Source organism: Pseudozyma flocculosa, assembly GCF_000417875.1.
Source record: "Pseudozyma flocculosa PF-1 unplaced genomic scaffold scaffold00002, whole genome shotgun sequence".
Taxonomy (NCBI): Eukaryota; Fungi; Basidiomycota; class Ustilaginomycetes; order Ustilaginales; family Ustilaginaceae; genus Pseudozyma; species Pseudozyma flocculosa.
In genome coordinates this window covers 989,043-1,012,360 of record NW_006920870.1, presented here as the reverse complement: position 1 = coordinate 1,012,360, position 23,318 = coordinate 989,043, and the positions used below count along the sequence as shown (strand labels likewise).

Genomic DNA, 23,318 nt, shown 5'->3' with positions numbered 1-23,318 from the left:
TCTTGACGCAAACCTTTTCTCTTTCTTTGCCAATCGAGGCGAGGACATCGTCATCGAAAAAAAGGGCCACGTCGACGTGTGCAATTCCTGCTGAGAGGCAGATCGTGGTACAGTAGTTAGCGGGCGCTCAGAGCCTCTACCTTCGCTGGGAGCAACAGCCGGTGCCTAACGCCGTTCGGGAACCGGGCGGGAGGCAGGGTCCAAACGCAAAGGCGTTGCGTTCGTTGATCACGCACAACGACGAAACTTCGGAGGATTTCCCGTACCACCGCACGCCGGGTGGCCGGAAACGCTTAGCTTCGTTGTTCTGCGGTTCGGCCGGCCGGCGGTCAAGGACAGACGGGCGGACAGGCAGGTACGGCGTGACGGGAGATGCCAAGAAAGGCCCGGGTGACAGGCGGGCAGAGGGCCGAAACTCGACCGAGCATGCCCTGCCGGCCTGTCTGCTCCCTGCTGCAGGTCAGGCCAGGTCGGCTCGGCACCAAGCTAAGGTCAGATTCGGCCGATTCGTTCCGAGGCCGTCCCTGCCTGTCCCGACGCTAAAGACGCCGTACGTCGGATCCTCCCGTTGGGTCGTAGCCAATTCAACATCCTCTCTCACCGTGGTTGACCATGAGAGTGAGAGCCTCGTCAAGCTCTGAGTAGGCCGATCATGACGTCGTTTCGACCCTCGTACAACGGTCTTCATCAATGTGCGGCCAACAGAGGGGGTCACAGGCCATGGCCAACGGGAGCCTCAGGTCTTCTCGCCACCCTCTCACTCAAGCAAGAAGATCAGCCACCTGCATGCGCCAGCAAATGAACGCGAGGATCCAGGCTAGGGGGCGAGTAGGTACATACGGTCCCTGCGCCACCTCTGTGCCCACCACCGGATGGCCCGACGCGGCTCGCCCCTTTCGCCGGCCGGCGGACGGACACGGCGCGTGCAACCCAACACGCACTAGCTACTGTAGCTTAGGCTTACACTCTTCGGGGCGTCACGGCGGAACTGTAAACGCGCCGAGTCATGGACGTCCGAGGACACCACCCAGGTGGGTACGGTCACAGTGTAGCTCGCCCCTACCGCACCTTGTCGAGCAACAGATCGACCTCGCTCACACGACGAAGGAAACGCGCACTCGCACTCAATGGAGAGATCCTCTGGCTGCTGGTCCATGGATTGCATGATCCTAACTAGGCACCATCTTCTCCTTGGCACGCCATTGTAACGCGGAGCACCCGCGGGACGCCGTGGAGTGCCCATGGAGCCCATTGCTTGGCAACGAAGGTCGGCGGGGCCCTCCGAACCAGCACGTACGGCGGACGTGCCTGGCTGAGCCTCGCCTACGCGGCGCCTCGTCCGTCTTGGCGCGGCAGTCGCCCCGACGAGGATATTTTGGGCGTCCCGGCGGCGGCCGACGTCGGCCTCGGACCCGCCTCAGAGCCTAGACTTGATCCACTGGAACCAGGTGCCGTTCTTCTCCGACGGGATGATGGCCTCGTCGATCCACTTCTTGATCTCGGCCACGACGACGTTGGGCAGCTCGTTCTGCGCAAAGTGGCCCGATCCGTTGATCTCGACCAGCCTGACGGCCGGCACGTGCTTGGGCATTCCCTTGCCCATTGACGGCGGCACGGCCACGTCGTCGGTCGGCTGGAGCAGCAGCGCGGGTAGCGTCGCGGGCAGTCCCTTTTCACGGAAGGCTGTGGAGCGCAGATGGAAAGAGACCAACCCGTCAGCTCTCTAGGTTACGGCATTCTCAAGGCTCGAACGGGCGCACCGACTCACTCTGGTCGTCCTTGTAGTTGATCGGACGCGTCCTGTACCACGTAAGCGGTCCCTCCATGCCGCGGCTCTTAAAGGTCGAGACGTATCGCTGCAACTCGGCCTCGTCGAGCAGGCTCTTGCCGATGCTCGACAGGTCGACCTTTTGGAACTCGGGGCTGGTCAGGAGCTTCTCGAGCTGGCCTTCGCGGTACCAGTCGGCGGCCTGCGAGCCAATGTTGCCGTCGCCGCTAAACAGGCCGGGGATCATGTAGACGATGCGGAAGAAGCGCTCCAGCTGTCGAGCAGGGCGGGTCGCGCCTCCGACGTCGTCAGTCCCAGGTCTGGAAACCGCCTCGAGGCCAGGGCGGGCCACCGACCGACCACTCACATTATCCTCGATGATCTTGGTCGATCGCGGGTCGGCAAAGAACTTTTGGTAGCCAAAGTTGGGCAGGCCCTGGATGAGCTGGTCCATCGAGATGGGCTTCGACGTGGGAGGCTGGTACGGGACGCACAAGCTGATCGCGACGGAGACGAGAGGAAGGGGGGGTAAGCACAGTCGCCCTAGGCACCGTATGCTCTCTCGTGGGCTCACCTTGCGACGCCCATGATGCGGTGAGGGATCCACTGGGCCGTCTTCCATCCGAGCCATCCGCCCCAGTCGTGGGAGACGACAATGACGCGGCCGTTGCGGCCCTGGCTGTCGCAGCTGTGCGAGCCAAACTCGGCGCCCTGGCCGGCCTTTGCGTGGTCGAGGAGGCCGTCAAGGTCGGCGCAGATGGACCTGCCGCTGTACTCTGCGATCCTGCTCTGGCCAGAGGCGTCGGGCGAGGAGCGGGGCGCCGAGGTGAGGCCGTACCCGAGCAGGTCGGGCACGATCAGGCGGTAGCCCGAGAACTGGAGCGGGGCGACGACGTTCCTCCAGCCGCGGGAAAAGTCGGGGAAGCCGTGGAGGAGGAGAATGGTGGCGCGCTGGGGCACGCCCTGGGGCGGGTGGTAGTCGAGGTAGTGGTAGCGTCGCTGCGTCGCCGGCCCGTCGGGCTGCGAGGGCGACGGCGCGAGAGGCGTCACGTAAAATTGCGAGATGCCGGGCTGAGCCATGGCGGCGGATACGATCAATCAAGGTTGACGGGAAGGGAAGGTTGATGATGGTGGCCGCCCCGAGAAGGTGCCAGGTAGCTCTAGCGTTTGGTTGTGTCCAGCCGTTGCATGCCTGCCTAGCCTCGTCTTCGTTGCAAAAAGGCGGGGTAAAGCGCAGCGCTGCGCTGCGCAGCCCCAAGCTGGCAGGGCTGGCCCCCAGGCGCGGGGATGGGCATGACGCTGACGCTGCCAACCGGCTGCCGGCCTGCCCTCCCACCGGGCTCCGGGCCCATCAATTGCGGGCGAACGGGCCATGCCCCGATCGTTTTCGCAAAACTGGATCGGCGAGGAAAAAAGTTTGGACGCCGATCCGAATCTCTGCAAATCGGGCTTTTTCGGTTCCAAACGAGATTTGACCGGGCTCACGCGAGGGCGGCGATCCCGTCGATTTAGGGCAGAGCCTAGAGGACGCCCAATTTGACCGCCGGGGCGGCAGGCGGCGGCAGCGGCGGCCAAGAAAAGTTTTTCTTCCTTTTCGACTTTTCGGTCGCGTGCGTGGTCCGTGGTTCTAGGTTTGGGCGGCAGCGGCAGGCCAGGCCATGTTGGAAACGGCCTGCTCCGACGGTACAGAGAGACGACACAGAAGCCTGCTGGCGATTCCAACAAAACGCGCTCGCCTCTCGCTGGCCGGCCGTCGTCGTGCGTGTGAACCCTGGAAGGTTTCCAGGTGGGCGCTTCGCCGCCTGGTCGATGGCACCTACGTAGCCTTCGCAGAGGCCGTCTCCCTTCCCCTGTTCCCTCGTTGCAGCCCCCCACCCAACCTCGTCCGGTCAACGTTCGCAACGCCATCCATCGCAAGGCCTGCCCATCGGCGCTTCCCTTTGGACGGGGTACAGTAGACTCACCATGTCACTGCCAGGCCCTTCGCACTCGCTGCCGCCGTCCACCTCGGCCGCCTCGCCCTTCCTCCTCGTCGAGCCGGCCCAGGAAGACTTTAGCTGGTCGGCCGACTCGTCGCCGTGCAAGCCAGTCGTCGACGACGACGACGCCGAGCGCCAATCCTCGACCAAGGTCGACACCGCCAGCGCAGCCACGCTCGGCGACGACCATCTGCCCCCTCGCCCAGAGGTGCAGGATGAAATCCTAGGCGCTCGCCCAATCGGCCGTCGCTCGACCTCATCCCTCTCCTCTGCTGCGTCCGGCTCGCGAGCGGGCGAGAAGCACGCCCAGGTCGGCGTCGACCTCCCCACGATCGACCAGCAGGACGCCGCACCGGACCGCCACCAGGCCATCTACCTGCCGGACGAGGATGTCCAGCTGCAGCTCTCCTTCTACCGCCGCAGCATCCTCCGCCTCGTCGTCTGGTACGCCCTCTGCTTCCTCACCGCCGGCATCTGGTACATCGCCGACAGCTGGGCCAACAACAAGTGGTGGATCCGCTGGAACTGTACGCCCATCAGCCTCCGCCACCTCGACTCTCGCCGCCATGTCCTCGTCCGCATCAAGTCCAAGCACGGAGACGTCGACATCCTCCCGCTCAGGCGCATCGGCTTCGCCCACCCCGTCGATGCCGGCGAGGTCTTTCCCTCGAGCCTTCCGGTGCCCTTTGAGAGCGCCAGCGATGCGGCCACCCGCGAGTTCACCCTGGCCGCCCAGGACCACGGGCTCACTCCGGACGCCAGCTCCGCAGCGACCCTGACCCACGTCGACGTCCTCGAGTACCGCGCCTCGACCTTTCTCCTGCACCCGAGCACCGGCAACTTCCGCCAGCTCTCGTCCTGGCGCGACCCCTGCTGGACGACTACGGAAACGGCAATGCGGGGTCTGCAGTCCGATGTCCTCGCCAGCCGCAAGACGCTCTTCGGGCTCAACCAGATCTTTGTCCCGGGCAAGAGCGTCTGGGCCGTCATGTTTGAGGAGGTGCTGCACCCGCTCTACGTCTTCCAGGTCTACAGCATCATCCTCTGGGCCAACGACGAATACGTCCCCTACGCCATCGTCATCGGCGTCATCTCCATCATCGGCATCGGCGCCACCACCATCACCACCAAGCACGCCATCAACCGGCTGCAGAGGATGAGCCGCTTCAGCTGCAACGTCGAGGTCTACCGGGCCTCGCACGGCGAAAAGGCGGGCGGCGCCTGGTCCAGGATGAACAGCGAGGAGCTCGTGCCCGGCGATGTCGTCGACATCTGCGCCACCAACGGCGGCGACGACGACAGCGCCCTGCTGAGCGTGCTGCCATGCGATCTGGTGCTGCTCGAGGGCGACTGCATCGTCAACGAGTCGATGCTGACGGGCGAGTCGGTGCCCGTGGTCAAGGCACCCATCCCCAACAGCAAGATGGAAACCATCCTCGCCGCCGGCGGCGACCTGGGCAAGATCGACAAGCACCTCATCTACTCGGGCACCAGGATCGTGCGGGCCCGCCCTCCGTCCAGGGAGGACAGGGCGCAGGCCACCGCAGGCGACGGCAGCGCCGAGGTGCGACGGGCTCGTGCGCTCGTCGTCCGCACCGCCTTTTCGACCGCCAAGGGCTCGCTGGTGCGCCAGATGCTCTTCCCGCGCCCCATCAGCTTCAAATTCTACCGCGACGGGTTCATCTTCATCGGCTTCCTCTTCGCCATGGCCCTGATCGGCATGGTCTCGACGTGCATCTACTTCAGCATCATCGGCGTCGAGTCCGAGGAGATCGCCCTGCGAGCCCTCGACGTCCTTACCATCGCGTGCCCGCCCGCGCTCCCGGCGACGCTGAGCATCTGCATCACGTTTGCCATCTCGCGACTGCGTCGCGGACAGATCTTCTGCCTCAGCCCGCAGAGGATCAACGTGGCGGGCAAGGTCAACATGCTCGTCTTTGACAAGACCGGCACGCTGACCGAGGAGGGCCTCGACGTGCTCGGCGTGCGCACCGTCGCTGCGGGCGGCCACTTCAGCGAGCTCACGCAAACGGCGCAGGATCTGCCCGGCGAAACGTCGCTCAGCTTGGACGAAGCCATGGCCACCGCGCACGACCTCAATCTGCTGGACGGCAAGGCGCTCGGCGAACCGCTCGAGGTCAAGATGCTCGAGTGGACCGGCCGACAGCTCGAAGACGACGCCGACCGTGCGCCCGTGCAGCTCAAGCGCGAGGGCGCCAGCGACAGCGCACCTGGCGAGCCCTCGCAGAGGCCGCGCAACGCCGACGGCCAGCTCGCGCGCGTCCCCGTCATTCTACCGCTCGCCGGCTCGTCGCACAAGAGGCTCGCCGTGATCCGCACCTTTGCCTTTAGCCCGGAGTTGCGCCGGATGAGCGTCATCGTCAAGCGCGAGGGCGAGGGCGAGGTCGGCGCGCAGATCTACTGCAAGGGCGCACCGGAGGCCATCTTTGGCCTGTGCGAGACCGACAGCCTCCCGACCGACTACGATGCCGTGCTGGATCACTACACGCGCGCCGGCTACCGCGTCCTGGCCGTCGCCGGCAGGGTCGTCGAGGGCATGAGCTGGGCCGGCGCCCAGACCCTGCCCCGGTCGGCCGCCGAGTCGCGCATGCGCTTCCTCGGTCTGATCGTGTTCGAGAACAAGCTCAAGCCCGGCACGGCGCCGGCGATTGCCACCCTGCGCGACGACGCCCGCCTGCCGATCAAGGTCTGCACCGGCGACTCGGTGCTCACGGCCGTCTCGGTGGCCAAGGAGTGCGGCATCCTCGATACCGCCGCGCGCGTCTACGCCCCCCGCCTCTGCTGGACCAACACCGCGTCAGCCGGAAAGAAGGGCGACGCCGGCGCCGAAACGGTCAAGGCCAGCTTGGCGCACGTCGAGTGGGTCGACCTCGACGACGAGGACCGGAAGCTCGACAGCTACACCCTCGACCCGCTCGACGGCACCGCCAAGCTCGGGGACGTCGAGCTGGCCGTCTCTGGCGAGATCCTGCGCACGCTGGTTGACGGCTGCGCCAAAGAGACGCTCGAGAGGATGCTGGTGCAGGCCAAGGTGTTTGCGCGCTGCTCGCCCGAGCAGAAGCAGGACCTCGTCGAGCGGCTGCAGAACCTCGGCTACACGGTGGGCTTCACGGGCGACGGCGCCAACGACTGCGGCGCGCTCAAGGCCGCCGATGTCGGCCTGAGCCTGAGCGAGGCCGAGGCGAGCGTGGCGGCGCCCTTCACCTCGCGCAAGGAGGACATTTCGTGCGTGCAGCAGCTGCTGCGCGAGGGCCGCTCGACGCTGACGGTGTCGTTTGCCATGTTCAAGTGGATGGCGTGCTACTCGCTGTGCGAGTACATGACCGTGCTCCTCCTCTACGGCCAGGCGACGTCGCTCGACAATGCCGAGTACCTCTTCATCGACGTCTTCATGGTGCTCCCCATCGCCATCGGCATGGCCAACAGCCTGCCGTCCAAGAAGCTGCACTGCAAGGCGCCCGCCGCGCGCCTGGCCAGCATCCGGCCCATCATCAGCACCATGGGCCAGGTCGTGCTCATCTTTGTCGCCCAGACCGTCGTCTACGTCGTGCTGCACCGGCAGAGCTGGTACGTGCCGCCGGAGCTGGACCCCAACAACCTCCAGCTCAACGACATGGACAACACGGCCCTCTTCCGCGCCTCGGTGTTTGGCTACGTCATCGCCGGCATCGCCTACTCGGCGGGCCCACCGCACCGCCAGCACCTCTACCTCAACTGGATTCTCTTCCCCGCCCTCTTTATCCTCGGCGTCTTTTGCTTCTACTTCCTCTTCCTCACCTCGGGCCCCTTTTTCACCCTCTTCGGCTTCGTCGACACTCCCTCGAGCTTCAGCTGGATCATCTTTGGCGTCGTCGTCGCCCAGTTTGTCGTCGCCATGCTCTTCGAGGCCTACGGCGTCCAGCTCGTCGCCACCTACGTCGCCGAGCCGCTCAAGAGGCTCGTCACCCGGAGAAAGACGGGGCCACGCGAAAAGGATTACCGCCGCATCCTGCGCGCCATCGAGCATGGCCGGTGACGGGGAGGGGCCTTCCCCAACCTTGCTCCTTGTGTACTCTAGTCACCCGCCTGCCTGCACTTTCATGCCTAGATTTGACGTCGACGGCGGAAAACAAAATCTACAGCAACGGCCGACCGCCGCTCAGAGGCCCTGCATCCTCTGCAGCCGGATGCGCACGGCGTGGGCGTGGGCCTCGAGGCCCTCGCACTGGGCGAGGTCGATGACGTGCTGCCCGAATCCCTTGAGGCCCTCGGCGGTGAGCGACTGCGAGGTAATGTTCTTCTCAAACGTCGACACGCTCACGCCCGAGTAGGAGCGCGCATAGGCCGCCGTCGGCAGCGAGTGGTTGGTGCCCGACATGTAGTCTCCGCAGCTGTCGTATGGCGAGGCGGGGTCAAGAGGGAACGGGGAAGGGGAAGGGGACGGCATCAGCAAAAGTCGCCTTCTCGCTACCTCAATAAGTCTGTGCCCGCCGCCGCCGACTCACCTCTCGGGACTCCACTGTCCGACAAAGCAGCTTCCGGCGTTGCGGACGCCCTTGATGAGCTCCTCGGGCCTCTCGGTCTGGAGGATGAGGTGCTCGGGCGCGTAGTCGTTGCTCCACTCGATGGCCTCCTCGCGCGTCTTGACAATGATGGTGACGCTCTTGTCGATGGCCTGGCGCACGACGTCGACGCGCGGCAGCGCGCGCGCCTGGGCGTCGACCTCGCGCTCAATCTCGGCCAGCTTGGCGTCCGTCAGGTCGATGCCGACCAGGACCACCTGCGAGTCCGGACCGTGCTCGGCCTGCGAGAGCAGGTCCGAGGCGACGAAGCCGGCGTCGGCCGAGTTGTCGGCAATGACGAGCACCTCGGACGGTCCGGCGGGCATGTCGATCGAGACCTGCGCGTCCATCTGGTTCTGGACGAGCATCTTGGCGGCAGTGACGAACTGGTTGCCCGGACCGACGATCTTGTCGACCTTGGGGCACGACTCGGTGCCGTAGGCCATGGCGCCGACGGCCTGCGCACCGCCGGCGCACAGGATGGCAGTGGCGCCCACCTTGTCGGCGCAGTACAGCACCTCGGGGCTGATCGAGCCGTCGGGCCGCGGCGGCGTGGCCAGGACGACAGTCGGGCAGCGCGCCACCTGGGCAGGGATACCGAGCATGAGGGCCGTGCTGGGCAGAACGGCGCTGCCTCCAGGCACGTAGAGACCGACCCTCTCGATGGGGCGGGCGAACCTCCGGCAGACGACGCCGGGCATCGTCTCCATCTCGAGCACTCCGTCCTCGGCGCTCTCGCCAGAGCTAGGGTCGACGCCCTTGCCGTCGGCGCCGCCGACCTCGCTGGCCGACTTGTTGCCGAACGTCGTCTTCTGCGCCTTGTGGAATGCGTAGATGTTGCGGTAGGCGACGTCGATCGCCGTCTTGACCTCGGGCTTGATCTTGGCCATCACCTCGTCGTTGGTAAACGGAGGCAGGCGGATCGGGTTGGGCAGCTTGGCCTTGTCAAACTTCTCCGTCAGCTCGAGGAGGGCGGCGTCGCCGCGCTCCTTGACCGAGCTCAGGATGGGCCGGACGAGGTCCATGATCTGCTCCGTCTTGAGCGCGGGTCGCTTGAGGAGCTCGACGCGCTGCTGCGGTGTGATGTTCTCGAGGCGGTGCGACTGGATCTTGATCGGGGCGTTGGCGTCGAGGACGGGCTTGGCCGGCGCGGCGGCGGGCTTCGCGCTACCCTTGGCCTCGGCCTCCTGCTGCTGCTTGGCGTACTGCGCCTTGGCATCGCCCTTCCTACGGCTGACCTTCTTGGACTTGGCGTCGAGGCTGCGCTCGATGTCCTCGAGGCCCACGCCGGCGCTGACGCACTTGGTCAGCGCAAAGTAGATGAGGTCGGCGGCTTCGAACGCGACGTGCTCCTTGTCGTCGTTGTTGGCATCCGCCAGCTCGGCCGCCTCCTCGCGCAGCTTGGCGCCGAGCAGCGAAGGGTCCGTAAAGAGGCGGGCGGTGTAGGAGCCGGCCGGGGCCGACCGCTTGCGCTCCTGGAGAGTCGACTCGAGCTTGGCAAGACCCGTGGCCGAGCCAAAGCACCCCTCGCGGTTCTCGAGGTGGCAGAAGCCGGCAGCGGCCGTGCCCTTCTTCTGGCGCACGCGGAACTCGACGGCGTCGCTGTCGCAGTCCTGTCGGATGCTGACGACTTCCTGAGTGGCACCGCTGCTCTCGCCCTTGTGCCACAGACCGCGGTTCCGTGATTGGTAGTGGGCCGAGCCGCTGAGGATCGACTTGCGGATGGATAGTGGTGAGGAGTAGACGAGGCCGAGGGAGGTGGAACATGCCGACGAAACGACGAGGGTGGCAAAGAGCTTGTCGGAGCGGTCCGACTTGAGCGGGGCGAGGAAGGCGTCGACCAGGTCGAGCTTGCCAGACTCCTGCTGGCCCTCTTCGGAAGCGCTGAGCAATGTCGTGGGGACGATGAGGGCGGCCGAGAGGGATGCGAGCTTCTCGACGTCGGCGACGGTGGGCGTGCCGGCGGTGGCGAGGACAAAGATGCTCTTTCCGCTCGTCTTGGACTTGAGCCCGTCTGCAGCGGCCTTGACCGACGCGAGCGTAGCGTCGGACGAGAGATCCGAGGCGGTCGGGACGGTCAGAACGGCGCCGGCGACCTTGGCGAGCAGGCCAGCGTCCGGAGTGCCAGAGGCTGAGTGGAAGATGAAGCGGGTGGACGAGGTGTCGACGTCGAAGCTGTCGATGAGGGCGGCGTCGGCGGTGACGATGGCCTCTGCGCCCTTGTCGAGGATATCGGCGGCCTGGTCGGCGGTGAGCTGGGGCGCTGCGAGGACGAGGTAGGGCAGCTGGCCGGGCAGCTGCGGCCGGACCGTCTCGATGATCTCTGCAGGCACGAGGATGGGCGACGACCTCGAGATGGCGGCGATGAGGTCGCGCTGCTGGCTGATGGTGGCCGCCGACTGGAGCAGCGGCAACAGAGGCGCGGACAGCTGCTGCATGGCGGGCGACGTGTCGGAGAGGGATGGGTTGGGTTTGGTGGTGAGGTCGATGGAGGGGTCAGAGTGTCAGCCTCTTTCTTTTGTCTTGAGGAGCAGCTGCTGCTGGCCCCGCCCCGCTGGCCGGTGTGCCGGAGCCTTTTTTGAGTTGGGCTCTCGTGGCAAAAGGGCGGCGGCGGTTTCTTCTGACTCGGAAGCGACCGACGGTTTTCCGCTCGGCCACAGCGGCCCACGCCAGGCCCAGGGGCCCAGGGGGAAGCTAAGGCTAGGCTGAGTCGGGCTGATCCGCGCCCGTCAGCCTGTCGGCTTTGTCAGCGCCGTGCGGGCGGCGGCCTTAGCTTGCTTTAGGCAGGCCTGGCCTGCGCGGCTGCAGCCCGACGCTCGCATGATGGCGCTCCGCAGGGGCCACTCTCTAGTTGGTGCTCCACCACACCGGGGTCGTGGCGAGCGTCTAGGATCGCCCGTGTGCTTCCGATAGTGTACCATCACGCACAGCCCTTCGGATCGGACCGAGCCACGACGCCAGGATGAAGCTCAAGCTCAGTTGCGCGCGCCTCGTTTGCCTGTTGGCGGCAGCCTCCGTCGGCCTGACCAGCGTGGCCAGCGCCGCTCAGATCCCATTCTCTGCGTCTCGCGAGGGCGGCGGCATCGGCGCGACGACGCTCCAGCATCCGCATCTGCCTGCACACAGGCTTCGCGTCGTCACGCCGCCGGGCTCCCTCTGCGACGACAGCGTGCGCTCCTACTCGGGCTACCTCGACGTCGACGTCGACAAGCTGCACCAGCACCAGCAGCAGTCGTCGCTGCCGCTCAGCAGCTACGGCAACGACGCCTCGCTCAATGCCACAAGGACGGCTCGCCACCCACGCGGCACCACCGAGCACTTCTACTTCTGGGCGTTCGAGTCGCGCAACGATCCCAAAAACGACCCCGTCGTCCTCTGGCTCAATGGCGGACCCGGGTGCTCGTCGCTCTTTGGCCTGCTCAACGAGCTGGGACCGTGCAAGGTCGGCGATCCGAAAAACAACGGCGGCAAGCCCTTCGCCGAGCCCAACCCGTACTCGTGGAACAGCAACGCCACCGTCATCTTCCTCGACCAGCCCATGGGCGTGGGATACTCGTACGTCTCGTGGACCGACAAGACCAGAAAGGACGACCCGCCATCGCGCGTCCTGTCGACGCCCGCCGCCGCTCGCGACGTCAGCGCCTTTCTCCACCTCCTCGCCATGCACACCGACGAGGGCCCCTTTGGCGGCAGCGCCTCAGCCTCGTTCCACATCGCCGGAGAGTCGTACGGCGGGCGCTACCTGCCCCTGATCGCCAACCAGATCCTCGAGGACAACAAGGAGGCTGCGGCCCACCCGGAGCGTGGACTGCGACCCCTGCCCCTCGCCTCGGTCCTCATCGGCAATGGCTTCACGTCGCCGCAGGACCAGTACCCGGCCTACGTCGAGTATACCTGCACCAACGCGTCGGGCAAGGCAGACGGGCCCCTCCTCGCCAAGCACAAGTGCGACAAGATGTACAGCTCCATCCCCACCTGCCTCGCGCTGGTCGACAAGTGCAACCGCAGCGACGACGTCGGTGGTCCCGAGGGGCCCTACGACAACCTCGCCTGCCAGACTGCCACCACCTACTGCGAGGGCGCCCTGGCCGGACCCTACGACGACCTCGACGTGTCGCCCTACAACTGGCAGCACGCCGCAGAGTACAAGGAGGACGCCTGGGTCGCCGCCTTCTACAATGCCAAGGAGACGCAGAGGGCCTTGGGCGTCGATCGAAAGGGACCCGGTGACAACCACGACGGCATCTTCGTCGGCTGCTCCGACAGGGTCTTTGAAGACTTTGCAAAGACCGGCGACGGTTCGCGCGACTCGACCTGGGCCGTGGCAAGGATCCTCGACCAGGGCGTAAAGGTGCTCGCCTACAGCGGCAAGCTCGACTTCATCTGCAACTATGTCGGCAACCGCAACTGGGCAGACAAGCTGCAGTGGCACGGCGAGCAAGCATTCCAAAAGGCCGCCATGGAGCCGTGGTACGTCGGTGGCCAGGACAAGGAGAGCACCCGCGCCGGCGACTTCAAGCAAGCGCACGGCTTCACCTATGCCACCGTCGAGGCCGCAGGCCACTTTGTGCCTCACGAGTGAGTAGCGCCGTCGCAGCCTGTGGGCCCAGAACTTGACATTGACCTGCCTCGCAATCCCCCGGGCCCCTACCTCTCTCTCCTCACTGCGTCCCATCATCAGCCAACCACGCAGCGCGCTGGCCATGTTCAATCGATGGCTCGACCCCAAGTCGGGTGGCCGACTGTAGACCAGCGGCGGAGGCCTCAGACGCGGCCCTAGAGCATCGCAGGCAGCTTGGATTCGTGCGCCATGACGGAAATGCCTCGAATGCGCGAGAGTGATGTTACATGATGTGGCTCAGGTTTGCCGTCGTACTGGACCCTCTGCGGACGGGCCTGCTACTTCAGAATCGGGTCTGCGCTCTTTGTGGCGCGATGGTCGGCCGCTCGGGGCCTGGATGTGGTGCGATCGAATCGTGCGCGGGTGCTTCTTCACTCGGACTTGACATTGGCGGGTCGGTTGGAGGCGTTGGAGCTTGAGCCGCTCTGGCTTTGCCTGGGTCCGGCCCTGTCGCCGGACAGCAGGTCGACTGCCTCGCCCTTGACCCTCGTTCCGCTGGGACCGGCCGTCGGGTTGGCGTTGGCTGCGGTGGAAGAGCCGGTGCGCGAAGCCAGCGTCGCGCTGTTGCCCGTGCGCGAGACCGCCAGTACCCTGCTCGGGCCAACCTCCGGCTCGATCTCGGTCTCGGTGCCGCTGTCGCCTCCGCCGGCGCGGTCCTCGAGCACCTCGCCGTTCCTGCCAGTGATGCCAAAGATGCGCAGGATGTCGCGGATGGTGCTCTCCTTTTTCTTGGCCGGATTGTCGATGCTCTCTCCTCGGTTCTTGATGCCGGCGAAGCTGTTGGCGGGCGGGACGATGCGAGGACAGGCAAACCAGGCGCCGTCAGTTGTCACATCCAGCCGTCGCACAGGATCCCCCGCAGATCGCCGCGTGCGGTGCTCACCTGTTCCTGATCAGATCCTCCTTCTCGCCCTGGATCTCCATGACCCTCTCCTCGACCGTGTTGGTGCAGACAAACTGGAAGACCTTGACGTCGCGACGCTGGCCGATGCGGTGCACGCGGTCCTGCGGAGTGCAAGGGCATGAAAAGGAGATGCAGGGCGGAGTCAGTCGACTGCGAGCATCGAGACGTGATTGAAGCCGCCGCGATACGCACGATGGCCTGCGCCTCGATCTGACCCTGCCACCACGGATCGAGCAGGAAGACCTGCGATGCGGCCGTCAGGTTGAGGCCGACGGCGCCGGCCTGGATCGAGATGAGCATGACGACGGGCACTCGGCCGTCGCAGTTGTCCGTGTTTGCATGACGACGACCGCAGCCCCGTTTGCCACCGTTGACGTCAAGGGCGGCCAGCTGCCGAGAGCTAGATGAAGCCTTGCACGTCTCGTCGGGCAGCTCGTCCTGCTCGACCGCCTCCTCCTTCTTTGGGCGGACGAACTGCTGGTCGAGCATCTCGAGCAGCGTGCGAGGCTTCGCCACGGCCGCTGCGAAGGCTCGTCCCGGACCACGGCCGGCGCCTGGATCGCCAGCGGGGGGCGAGTGGTCCTGCTGGCCTGGGTAGACCGGCTTGCTGAACCTGTCGAGCACCTGGGCGCGCTGGACCTTGTTCATCGAGCCGACGAAGCGACAGAACGGGATGCCCTCGCGAGTGAGGCGCTCGGCCACCTTGTCGAGGAACGAGACAAAGTTGGAAAAGACGAGGCTTTTGATCATGGGCTGGCCCTTGACCATCGTTGTCCGGTCCGTCGTCCTCAGGATCTCGACGAGCTGATCAATCTTGGCGCTCTGGACAGCCTCGCCGTCGGCTGCAGCGGGTGTTCCGTCGGTACCGACCTCTGAGATCAGGGGCGAAGGCTCCTTGGATCGGCCCGGCTTGACGTCCTCGTCCCCCTCGTCCTCTGTCAGAGCGAGCACCTGCTCTTCGGTAGGCATCGCGACGAGCGGGGTGCCGGCAGGCAGCAGGGCCCGGTCTAGCGGGCACTTGCCCTGCGTCGTGATGACGGCGGTGATGCAGGCGAGGCAGAAGACGTGGGAGCACGGAGTGATGCGGGGGTCGTTGAACGCCTCGAGGCAAATCGGGCACTCCTCGGAGCCGGTGGTGATGAGCGCGCGCAGCTTCTCCTGGAGGCTCTTGACGGTCTTGGCGTCGAGCTCAATGGCCGGCGCCGCCTGCTCGCCGCCTTCGCCCTCTTCGGGGGGCGCGAGGAGCTCCTGCATCTCTTCGAGGAGATTGTCCGGAACGAGATCCCTGTGCAGGGCGCAGAGATGGGACAGAGACGGAGGAGCGGGTGTGAGTTGTGGCCAACAGCGTCACACACGGCGGAGGCTACACCCACCTCGAGCAGCAGATCTGACGCAGTCGGCATAGGAAGAGCAGAACGTTGCTGTACTGAGCGGCGAGCTCGCCGGCGCGCCAGAGGCCCAGAACCCGTCCTCGCATGATCTCGGCGACGCGGTCGTAGAAGACTCGGGTCTCTGGGTCGAGCTCGATAGCATGCTTGTACATCTTTGATGGGGCAGGAAGTAAATAGGGCGGCGGTCAGCATCGAGGTGCGCCGGCTGCCACGCACCGCCATGCGGACTCACCTGGATCGCGGGCAGCTCCACGATCGGCTTGCCGTGGATGTCCATCATGTGTTTCGTGCGGCGAAGCGTGGTGCAGAGGATGATGGAGCGCAGCAGGCGCGAGCCAGCCTGGCTGGAGTCGCTGCGGATCGCTCGATCGATGTACTTGTTCCACAGCTTCGGATCCTCGAGGTGCTCGACGCGCAGGAAGGCGCACAGGCTCTGCAGGTCCTTGGTGGTGTTGATGAGGGGCGTGCCGGTGACGGCCCAGACGCGCTCGGCGGTGATCTCGAGGATGGCGCGGTAGAGGAGCGTCTTTGAGTTTCGGCCGACGTGGGCCTCGTCGAGCACTAGGCGGCGGTACTTTGTCTTGAGGACCTTGGGCAGCTCGTAGGCGAACAGCTCGTCGAAGTCGTACTCGACGTCGTCACCGTCGGCCAGCGTCTGCTTCGACTTGATGCTGCCCTTGGACGGCGTCGAGGTCGACGTGCTCGCCCTCGAAGTGCTTGCCAGGTCCGACTTGCGCGGGGCCTTTTTGGGCCTTGCGAAACCGTCGTCGTCGTCTTCGTCGTCGTCGGTCGCGCTGGGGCTCCACGCAAAGTCGCTCTCGTCGTCGTCGTCGAGCTGCTGAGCCCTGGCTTTGCCCTTGCCCTTGCCCTTTCCCTTGCTCTTGCCTTTGGCCCCGCCCCTGGCCGACGACTTGGCTTCGGCTCGGGCAAAGGCGGCCTTGAGCTTCGACGACGACGGCGCCTCTCGCTTGGCGGCCCACGCCGCCAGCTCGTCTCGCTGTTGGGCCCTGATTCGCTCGAGGTCGCGTCGGCACTGCTCCTTGTCGATGTACGCCGCCCCGGGGGCGTTGACCAGGGTGAGCTTGCGTTCCAGCTCGGCAATCTGATCCTGGCGGGTCTCGGCGAGGGCCCTGGCCTTTCGGATCGTGTCGATGGGCTTGAACTCCGACTTGATCGTGTCGTACGTCGTGATGATGAAGTCGTAGCTGTCCCACCTCGAGTGTATCATCTTCTTGATGCCATCGCCGTGGTAGATGGCGACCTTGACGTTGCGGGTGTGCTCCTGGATCTGGCTCGACCAGTTGTAGATGACGCTCAGCGGGCACACGACCAGCGTCGTCTTGCTGTACATCGGGTCCAGCGGGTCGATGATGGCCTCGGGCACGCCGTCGCCGGCCTCGGCTTCGGTCTCGGTCTCGCTCCCGCTGACCTCGGCCTCGGCCGCCTCGGCCTTGGCCTTGGCCTTGCCCTTCTTCTTGAGCGCCGCCTCGCGCTTCTTGAGCCACGCCCTCTCCTGCTTGTCCTTCTTCTTGACCTCGGCGGCAACCACCTTCTGGCCGGTGGGATCGTACAGGCTCAGCGCGATGATCATGAGCGTCTTGCCCAATCCCATGTCGTCGCTCAGGATACCACCGCGGGGCAGTGCAGGAGGGTTCTGTGAGAGGTGCGAACGTCGAAGGCGAGATGGCCAAGTGTCAGCTTTCCGCAGCGAATCTGGGTCGACACTGTACCTTGCGCTGCGCATCACTCACGCGCTGCCATTCTCCCGGTCGAACGGCGTGCGAGTAGCGTGAGCTGCCGTTCTTGATGCGCCTTGCGCGCCAAAGCATCACGAGGCCATCTGCGTGGCGACGGGGCGGCTGCGGGTGCTCCTTCTCGACCATCCAAGCCAGGCCTTGGCTCTGGTGGTGCTTGAGCGGCGTCTTGAGGCGACCGGCTAAGAGGCTCTCATGGTCGGGGAACGGAGGCAGCATGGCCACGTCGAGAGAGTGGCTCTCGTCGTAGAGGGCGCTGAGAGCGTTGCGGCCCTGGTAGTTGCTGCCGGCGAGCCCGCGCATGACCTCATCTTGCTCGCCGGTCACCGCACCATCGTGTCCGCCGTGGCCGTCGTCGTCGTCGTCGTCGTCAGGGTCGGTGTGCATGGCGTTGAGCCGCTCTCCCATCCAGTCGTCCCAGAAATCGGGGGCACCGTCCATGCCCGCGGCAAAGGAGCCCGGAATGGTTGTCGTGCCGCTGTACATGCCGCCCGAGCCAAGCGATGGCTCAGCTTCGGTCTTCGGCAGGTGCGACGGTGCAGTTGACTGAGCGGCCGCGGAGGCAGCCGGGACGGAATGAGCAACGGAAAGCGCGGCGGAGACGCCCGGCGCCCAGCGAGCCATCTCGGCACGGACTCGCTCAAGCCAATCGATGGGCTGTGGGGGCGCAGCCGGTGTCGCGGTCGCGACGTTGCGAAGTTGACTGGCGCGATCGGCGGCCGAAGTGGGGAGGCCTTCGAAAGCAAGATTGCGAGTGTCCGGAAATCCGTGCTTCAGGGCTAGGAACCAGGCGCGCTCCGTTCCAGTCTGGCACTTGATGTCGATGCCTGCTCGGCCAGGACAGCGATCAGGACAAAGTGATGCAGCATCAATACCGGCGCTCGCGCATCGAGCGGGGACCGTATCAGACTTTCCGACTCACCGACGCGAATCTGAGGCGTCGCCGCCATGGTCCCGGAGAGCGACAACGTCGCCGGGTCGATCCCACCCGAGCCAGTGTGGACCGGCTCGAGGGCGTAGATCTCGAAGTGGAACGTGGGAGAGGCGAGGTGTCTGGCGAGCTCCATCGCGGTAGGTTGCGCCAGCTTCCCGGCGACCTGCAGTCCCGAGGCGTAGATCGTGACTGTAGCGACACCGCGCCTTCGCTCAAAGAACAGCTGCTGGCCCGCAGTCACGGCCGGACAAGTCGGGGCCACGTCGCAGAGCGCCTCGATCGTCAGGCAGCGGGTGTACTTGGGCTCTGCGGGCTTTGCAGCCGCGGGCGCTCTGGCCGCTATGTCGATGGCAGGCGCCTGCGTTTCGGGCTTGACTCTCTTGGGCGCGGGCGCCGTGGCACTGTGGTCGCGATCAGAACCCTCGCGCTTGGCCAGCAACGAACGGACTGGAGTGTTGTGCAGCGGCGATTCCCGGGGCTTGGACGAAGACGACGGTCCAGCGGCGGACGGCTTCACCTCTTGGAACGGCGGGGAGCTTTCTCGCTTTGCCGAGCGCGATCGCGGCGGAGGGGCGGGTAAGGGCTTGGCATCTCCGGGTGGCGGCGAGTCGTCGATCAGGACGGTCTCGCGGATCTTGGAGCGATCGGCGAGGAACTCGACCTCGCTATCGTCGTCGTCGTCGCGATTGTATGCACGCGTGGTAGCCTTGCGGCTGCGGGAAGGAGTCGGCATCGTGCTCTGGCCAGAGAGGCGATTGGGAGCTTGGGGAAACTCGTCGTCGTCGGAGTCGTCCGAGATGACGATGACGCGGCCGGGGTCTGGCCCGCTCTTGGGAGTCTGACGAGCAAGCAGGAGGATAGGCGATGGAGAGCGAGGCGACGGAGAGCGAAGTGATGGTGGTGGCGGTGATCAAGGCGGTGGCGATGGTCAGCAGGGGCAAGACAGCAGGGGGGCAGGGGAGGGGGGGGGGGGGGGAACGAAAGGGGACGGAAGGGGATGGTCGTGGTCAGAGAGAAAGCGGCAAGGCAGGCGGAGCGGAGGGTGGCGATTGAGGAGGCGAGAGGGGGCAGGCTGGATGGGCGCACTCCTGTTGTCGCGCTCCTTTCTCTTCTCACCTTTGACGCAGCAGGCTGGCCAGCACCGAAGCGGGCGGCGGGTCGACTGTTGGGCGTGCGCCGCGGCGTCGACCCGCCCGGCTGAGGCCATCTCGAGGGGCTGTCAGTCATCTTGGCTCAGTCGCGGCTGTCGAGCCGTTGGGCGATAGATGGCTGAATGGGCAAAAGAGACGGGCGAGGCCGGCGGCGTGGGCAAGCGGGAAGGGCGAGGAAGGCTAGAACCTGTTGCGCGCGCACGCGAGAGTGTGAGTGCGAGAAGGAACTTTGGCCAGCAACCTTGCTGGCTAGCCTGCCTGCCTGCGTGACTACTGCCCTCTGGCCTGCTCTTGACTGTCTGCCTGCCTCTCTGGATTCTTCTGAGACGGGGCAAGGGCGGGTGGCGAGCTGGCCCAGCGCAGTTGCAGAGGGTAGTCTGACGCGGCAGCCCTCTTCCTCCGTCAGTCAACGGGAGATTCCGTTCGGCGAACGGCGCAGGCCGGCCCAGGGCAGCCTTAGCTAGCCTGCCAGCCCAACGCAGGCAGGCTTCGAGGAGACCTGCGCAGCGGGTCTCGACGAGGCCGGCCTGGCGTAGGAAGCTTGCCGACCGCTCCTCGAGCCTCAGCTGCTGCTGCTGCTTGCCTTCTGCGCCCCGGGCGTGAAGAACAGAACGGGTCCGTCGCTGCTGTCTTTGTGGCGTCGGGCGACCTTGCTTGCTTGTTGGGGCGATCCGAGAGGCAGAGCTGCGCGCCAGCCGGAAGAGCAGGAGTGGTACGTCACGTCAAGGGAGGTCGTGGTGCCGAGTAGTGGTGACCGGTGCTGTGGCTCAGGCAGTAACCTCGAGGTCCATGTCGATTGCGCTTCGTCGGGATGCCAGAAGAGAGGCAGGCAGGCAGGCAGGTAGGGGTAGGCTATCGTCGTCCTGCTGGGCTTTGACTTGAGAAGGCAGCGCCCTGCCTGTTTGGCCAAGTCCCTGGGTCGCGGCGCGGCTCGGTGCGGTGCGGCTGCTGGCTTGCTTGATGGGGGTCGCCCTGCTGTATGTGTAGCCTAGCTAGCCTAGCCCGTCCCTCGTGTGTTTGGTAGATCCCGTGGGGCGTAACGTGGGTCCGGGCGTCGCGCTGAGATGCAGGTTGAGCAGGCCAGCAGCGCCGGCCCTTCCGATGATGCAGATCCGCGCCCAAAGCGTCAACGCGTCCGGTGGGGCAGGCAGGCCGCCTGCGCGTTGAAGTGAGCGATTACATAAGCGCCTGGTCGGAAACGGCGCCGACGGAGGCCAGCTGGCTTGGCCTGGCCTGGCCTGGCCGTCTGACCCGTACGCGTGGCCTGGCCACCCACTCTGCTTGGCGTTGGCGCGTGCGCGGGCCGAAGCCTGCTGCAGGAGCCGGCGGGCCGGCGACTTGGCTGCATGCAGGCGGCCCCCCCTACTGTACCGCCCAGGGCTGGCCGGCTGGCTTGCCGCATGCCGCTTTCAACCCATGACGCCTGCCTGCCGGCCCCTAGGTTCTTTTCTGCTCCACCACCGCCGCCGCTCAGAGGGACTCTTCCATCGTCCCACCGCGCCCGTAGATCTCGTCAACATGGGTATCAAGGAGACGCTCAAAAAGCACACCGACATCGATGTCCTCAAGCAGTCGATGAGCCGCCTCGGCGTCAGCGTGGCCACCGCCTGGAACCCGGACCACCGCCACGACGAGGAGCACGAAAAGGAGCAGGACCGCATCCGCCAGGAGATCCGCGACCTCCATCGCTTCAACTCCTATGCCAACGTCCGCGAGGACAACAACGTTGGATGGTACTCGGATGGCCTCGACTACTTCTGGGCCCTCTCCGAGGCCATCGAGCGCGCCGAGGACTCCATCTTCATCCTCGACTGGTGGCTCACCCCGGAGCTCTACCTGCGCAGGCCTCCGGCGCTCTACCCAGAGTACCGCATGGACCGCCTCCTCAAGCGCAAGGCGGAGCAGGGCGTTCGCATCTTCATCATTGTCTACAAGGAGGTCACCCAGTCGATGACCCTCTCCTCGGCCCACACCAAGCACTTCCTGGAGGACCTGCACGAGAACATCTGCGTCGCCAGGCACCCGGACCACCTCGGCGGCGAGGTCGTCCTCTACTGGTCGCACCACGACAAGGTCGTCGTCATCGACCAGGAGGTCGCCGCCGTCGGCGGCCTCGACATCTGCTTTGGACGCTGGGACACCCCGGCCCACCCCTTCTCCGACGTCCACCCGACGCGCCTCCTCGAGGCCACGCTCTTCCCAGGTCAAGATTACAACAACGCTCGGATCGAGGATTTCCAGACGGGCAACCCGGGATCCAACCAGCAGTCCAATGTCGAGATCGGCCGCATGCCGTGGCACGACGTCCACGCCATCCTCCAGGGCCCTGCCGCCCTCGACGTGGCCCAGAACTTCATCGAGCGCTGGAACTTTGTCAAGGACACGAAATACCGCCACAACAGCCATTACCCTTGGCTCGCCTTCCCGCACGGCGGTGACCCGGCAGAGGAGAGCGACGTTGGCTGGAAGAGCGTGACGCTCCATCCCCACACGGCCAAGTTCCACCGGCTCGGCCAGAGGTTCAAGCATCCCTTCAACCCGGAGAACCGCGAGTGGCGCGTCGAGCGGCCCGACCCGCTCGAGCCGGGCACCTGCGCGGTGCAGCTTCTCCGCTCGGCGGGCGACTGGAGCTCAGGCATCTTGACAGAGGACAGTATACAGAGGGCCTACATCCAGCTCATCCGCGAGGCCAACCACACGATCTACATCGAGAACCAGTTCTTTGTCACCTCGACCGAGACTGGCGGCGCGGTGCTCAACCAGGTCGGGGCGGCGCTCGTAGAGAGGATCGTCGCTGCCCACCAAAGCGGCAAGCGCTTCAAGGTCGTCATCGTCATCCCCACCATCCCGTGCTTTGCCGGCGAGTTTGACAAGACCTCGAGCATCCGCTGCATCATGAACTACCAGTACAAGGGCATTTGCCGCGGGGGCAAGTCGATCTGCGAGCGCCTGCGCGAAGCCGGCGTCAACCCGGACGACTACGTGTCCTGGTACAACTTGCGCGGATACGACAGGATCAACGTCGCGCCCATCAAGCACATGGAGGAGAAGAGCGGCGTGACCTACCACGAGGCGCAGGTGGCACTCGCGAGGATCTTCCTGGGCGACCACGGCTACCAGTCCGGATGGAAGACGGTGGCGATCAAGAAGGCGGCCGTCGTCGAGGACGTCGACGGGCCCAACAAGGGCAAGGCGGCCAAGATTGCCGAGATCGCCATGCCCGAGACCGAGGACGAGGCGCGCGACATCATCCGGCGCTTCCAGGACGCCGCACCCGAAGACTGCCGCCACGTCCGCGACTCGATCGCCACCAACATCCTTCACGGCCACGGCAACACGGCCACCGAGCCCTGGTGGGGCCCCGAGGACGAGCGGGCCTACTACGTCACCGAGGAGACCTACATCCACAGCAAGCTTATGATCGTCGACGATCGCATCGTCCTCATCGGATCGGCCAACCTCAATGACCGCTCCCAGTGCGGCGACCGCGACTCGGAGACGGCCATGGTCATCGAGGACCGCGACATGGTCGAGTCGACAATGGACGGCCAGAGGTACATGGCGTCCAAGTTTGCCCTGACGTTCCGCAAGCGCCTGTGGCGCCAGCACCTCGGCATGATTGACAAGGAAGAGTGCACGCCCGAGGAGAGCCACAACTACCCCACGCCGGCCATGAAGGCCCCGCCCTACTGGGGCCTCGACCCGGCTCGTCGCGCCTACCGCCGCGAGTATGACGACCTGGTCCAAGACCCGCTCGGCGAGGAGGTCGAGCGCATCTGGAAGGAGCAGGCCACGCACAACACCGAGGTCTACGACGAGCTCTTCCACGTCGTCCCGACCGACAAGGTCAGGACGTGGAAGGACTACCACGCACACTTTCCCAAGCCGCCGATCCAGTGAGTCGCCGTGGTCCCTATCCTGCAGGCTCCGAAAGCAGGCGCTGACATCCCCGCCCGTTGCTGTCCCCTCGTCACCCTTATTGCCCCTAGGACCGGACACATCGCCGACCCGTCCATGCCGCTCGAACACATCAAGCAGAGGCTCTCGACGGTCCGCGGCAGCCTCGTCAACTTCCCCATGCACTTCATGGAAGATGAAAAGGTGCGTCCCGCTGCGATGTTCTCTGCGCGAGTCTGCCACCGATGCTGACCTCGTCCCGACTACGCCACCCTTGCCCCCGCAGCTCGACGAGGAGACCATCGAGGTCAATGCCCGAACGCTTCCCATCTACGTCTAACCCCGTCTATCGCTTTT

General features: G+C 65.6%; 6 protein-coding genes across 6 annotated transcripts; 3 read left to right on the top strand and 3 right to left on the bottom strand.

The window, feature by feature from the left end:
* Window positions 1–1,417: 1,417 nt before the first annotated feature.
* On the bottom strand, window positions 1,418–2,848 carry PFL1_00989 (uncharacterized protein; the record flags this gene model as incomplete). Its single annotated transcript, XM_007878489.1, has 4 exons — window positions 1,418–1,683; window positions 1,769–2,042; window positions 2,136–2,265; window positions 2,343–2,848. 4 exons carry the CDS (start codon window positions 2,846–2,848, stop codon window positions 1,418–1,420), a joined length of 1,176 nt encoding a protein of 391 aa, XP_007876680.1.
* An 885-nt stretch (window positions 2,849–3,733) lies between these two features.
* PFL1_00988 (uncharacterized protein) lies at window positions 3,734–7,783 on the top strand (the record flags this gene model as incomplete). The annotated part of the gene is made up of 1 exon (XM_007878488.1): window positions 3,734–7,783. The coding sequence occupies one exon, from the start codon at window positions 3,734–3,736 to the stop codon at window positions 7,781–7,783; it is 4,050 nt and encodes a 1,349-aa protein (XP_007876679.1).
* A 123-nt stretch (window positions 7,784–7,906) lies between these two features.
* On the bottom strand, window positions 7,907–10,747 carry PFL1_00987 (uncharacterized protein; the record flags this gene model as incomplete). The annotated part of the gene is made up of 2 exons (XM_007878487.1): window positions 7,907–8,138; window positions 8,253–10,747. 2 exons carry the CDS (start codon window positions 10,745–10,747, stop codon window positions 7,907–7,909), a joined length of 2,727 nt encoding a protein of 908 aa, XP_007876678.1.
* A 524-nt stretch (window positions 10,748–11,271) lies between these two features.
* On the top strand, window positions 11,272–13,057 carry PFL1_00986 (uncharacterized protein; the record flags this gene model as incomplete). Its single annotated transcript, XM_007878486.1, has 2 exons — window positions 11,272–12,887; window positions 12,991–13,057. The coding sequence occupies 2 exons, from the start codon at window positions 11,272–11,274 to the stop codon at window positions 13,055–13,057; spliced, it is 1,683 nt and encodes a 560-aa protein (XP_007876677.1).
* A 244-nt stretch (window positions 13,058–13,301) lies between these two features.
* PFL1_00985 (uncharacterized protein) lies at window positions 13,302–19,140 on the bottom strand (the record flags this gene model as incomplete). Its single annotated transcript, XM_007878485.1, has 8 exons — window positions 13,302–13,707; window positions 13,814–13,935; window positions 14,027–15,119; window positions 15,208–15,377; window positions 15,458–16,879; window positions 16,977–17,806; window positions 17,902–18,751; window positions 19,030–19,140. 8 exons carry the CDS (start codon window positions 19,138–19,140, stop codon window positions 13,302–13,304), a joined length of 5,004 nt encoding a protein of 1,667 aa, XP_007876676.1.
* A 1,442-nt stretch (window positions 19,141–20,582) lies between these two features.
* PFL1_00984 (uncharacterized protein) lies at window positions 20,583–23,301 on the top strand (the record flags this gene model as incomplete). Its single annotated transcript, XM_007878484.1, has 3 exons — window positions 20,583–22,960; window positions 23,054–23,165; window positions 23,248–23,301. The coding sequence occupies 3 exons, from the start codon at window positions 20,583–20,585 to the stop codon at window positions 23,299–23,301; spliced, it is 2,544 nt and encodes an 847-aa protein (XP_007876675.1).
* Window positions 23,302–23,318: the final 17 nt, after the last annotated feature.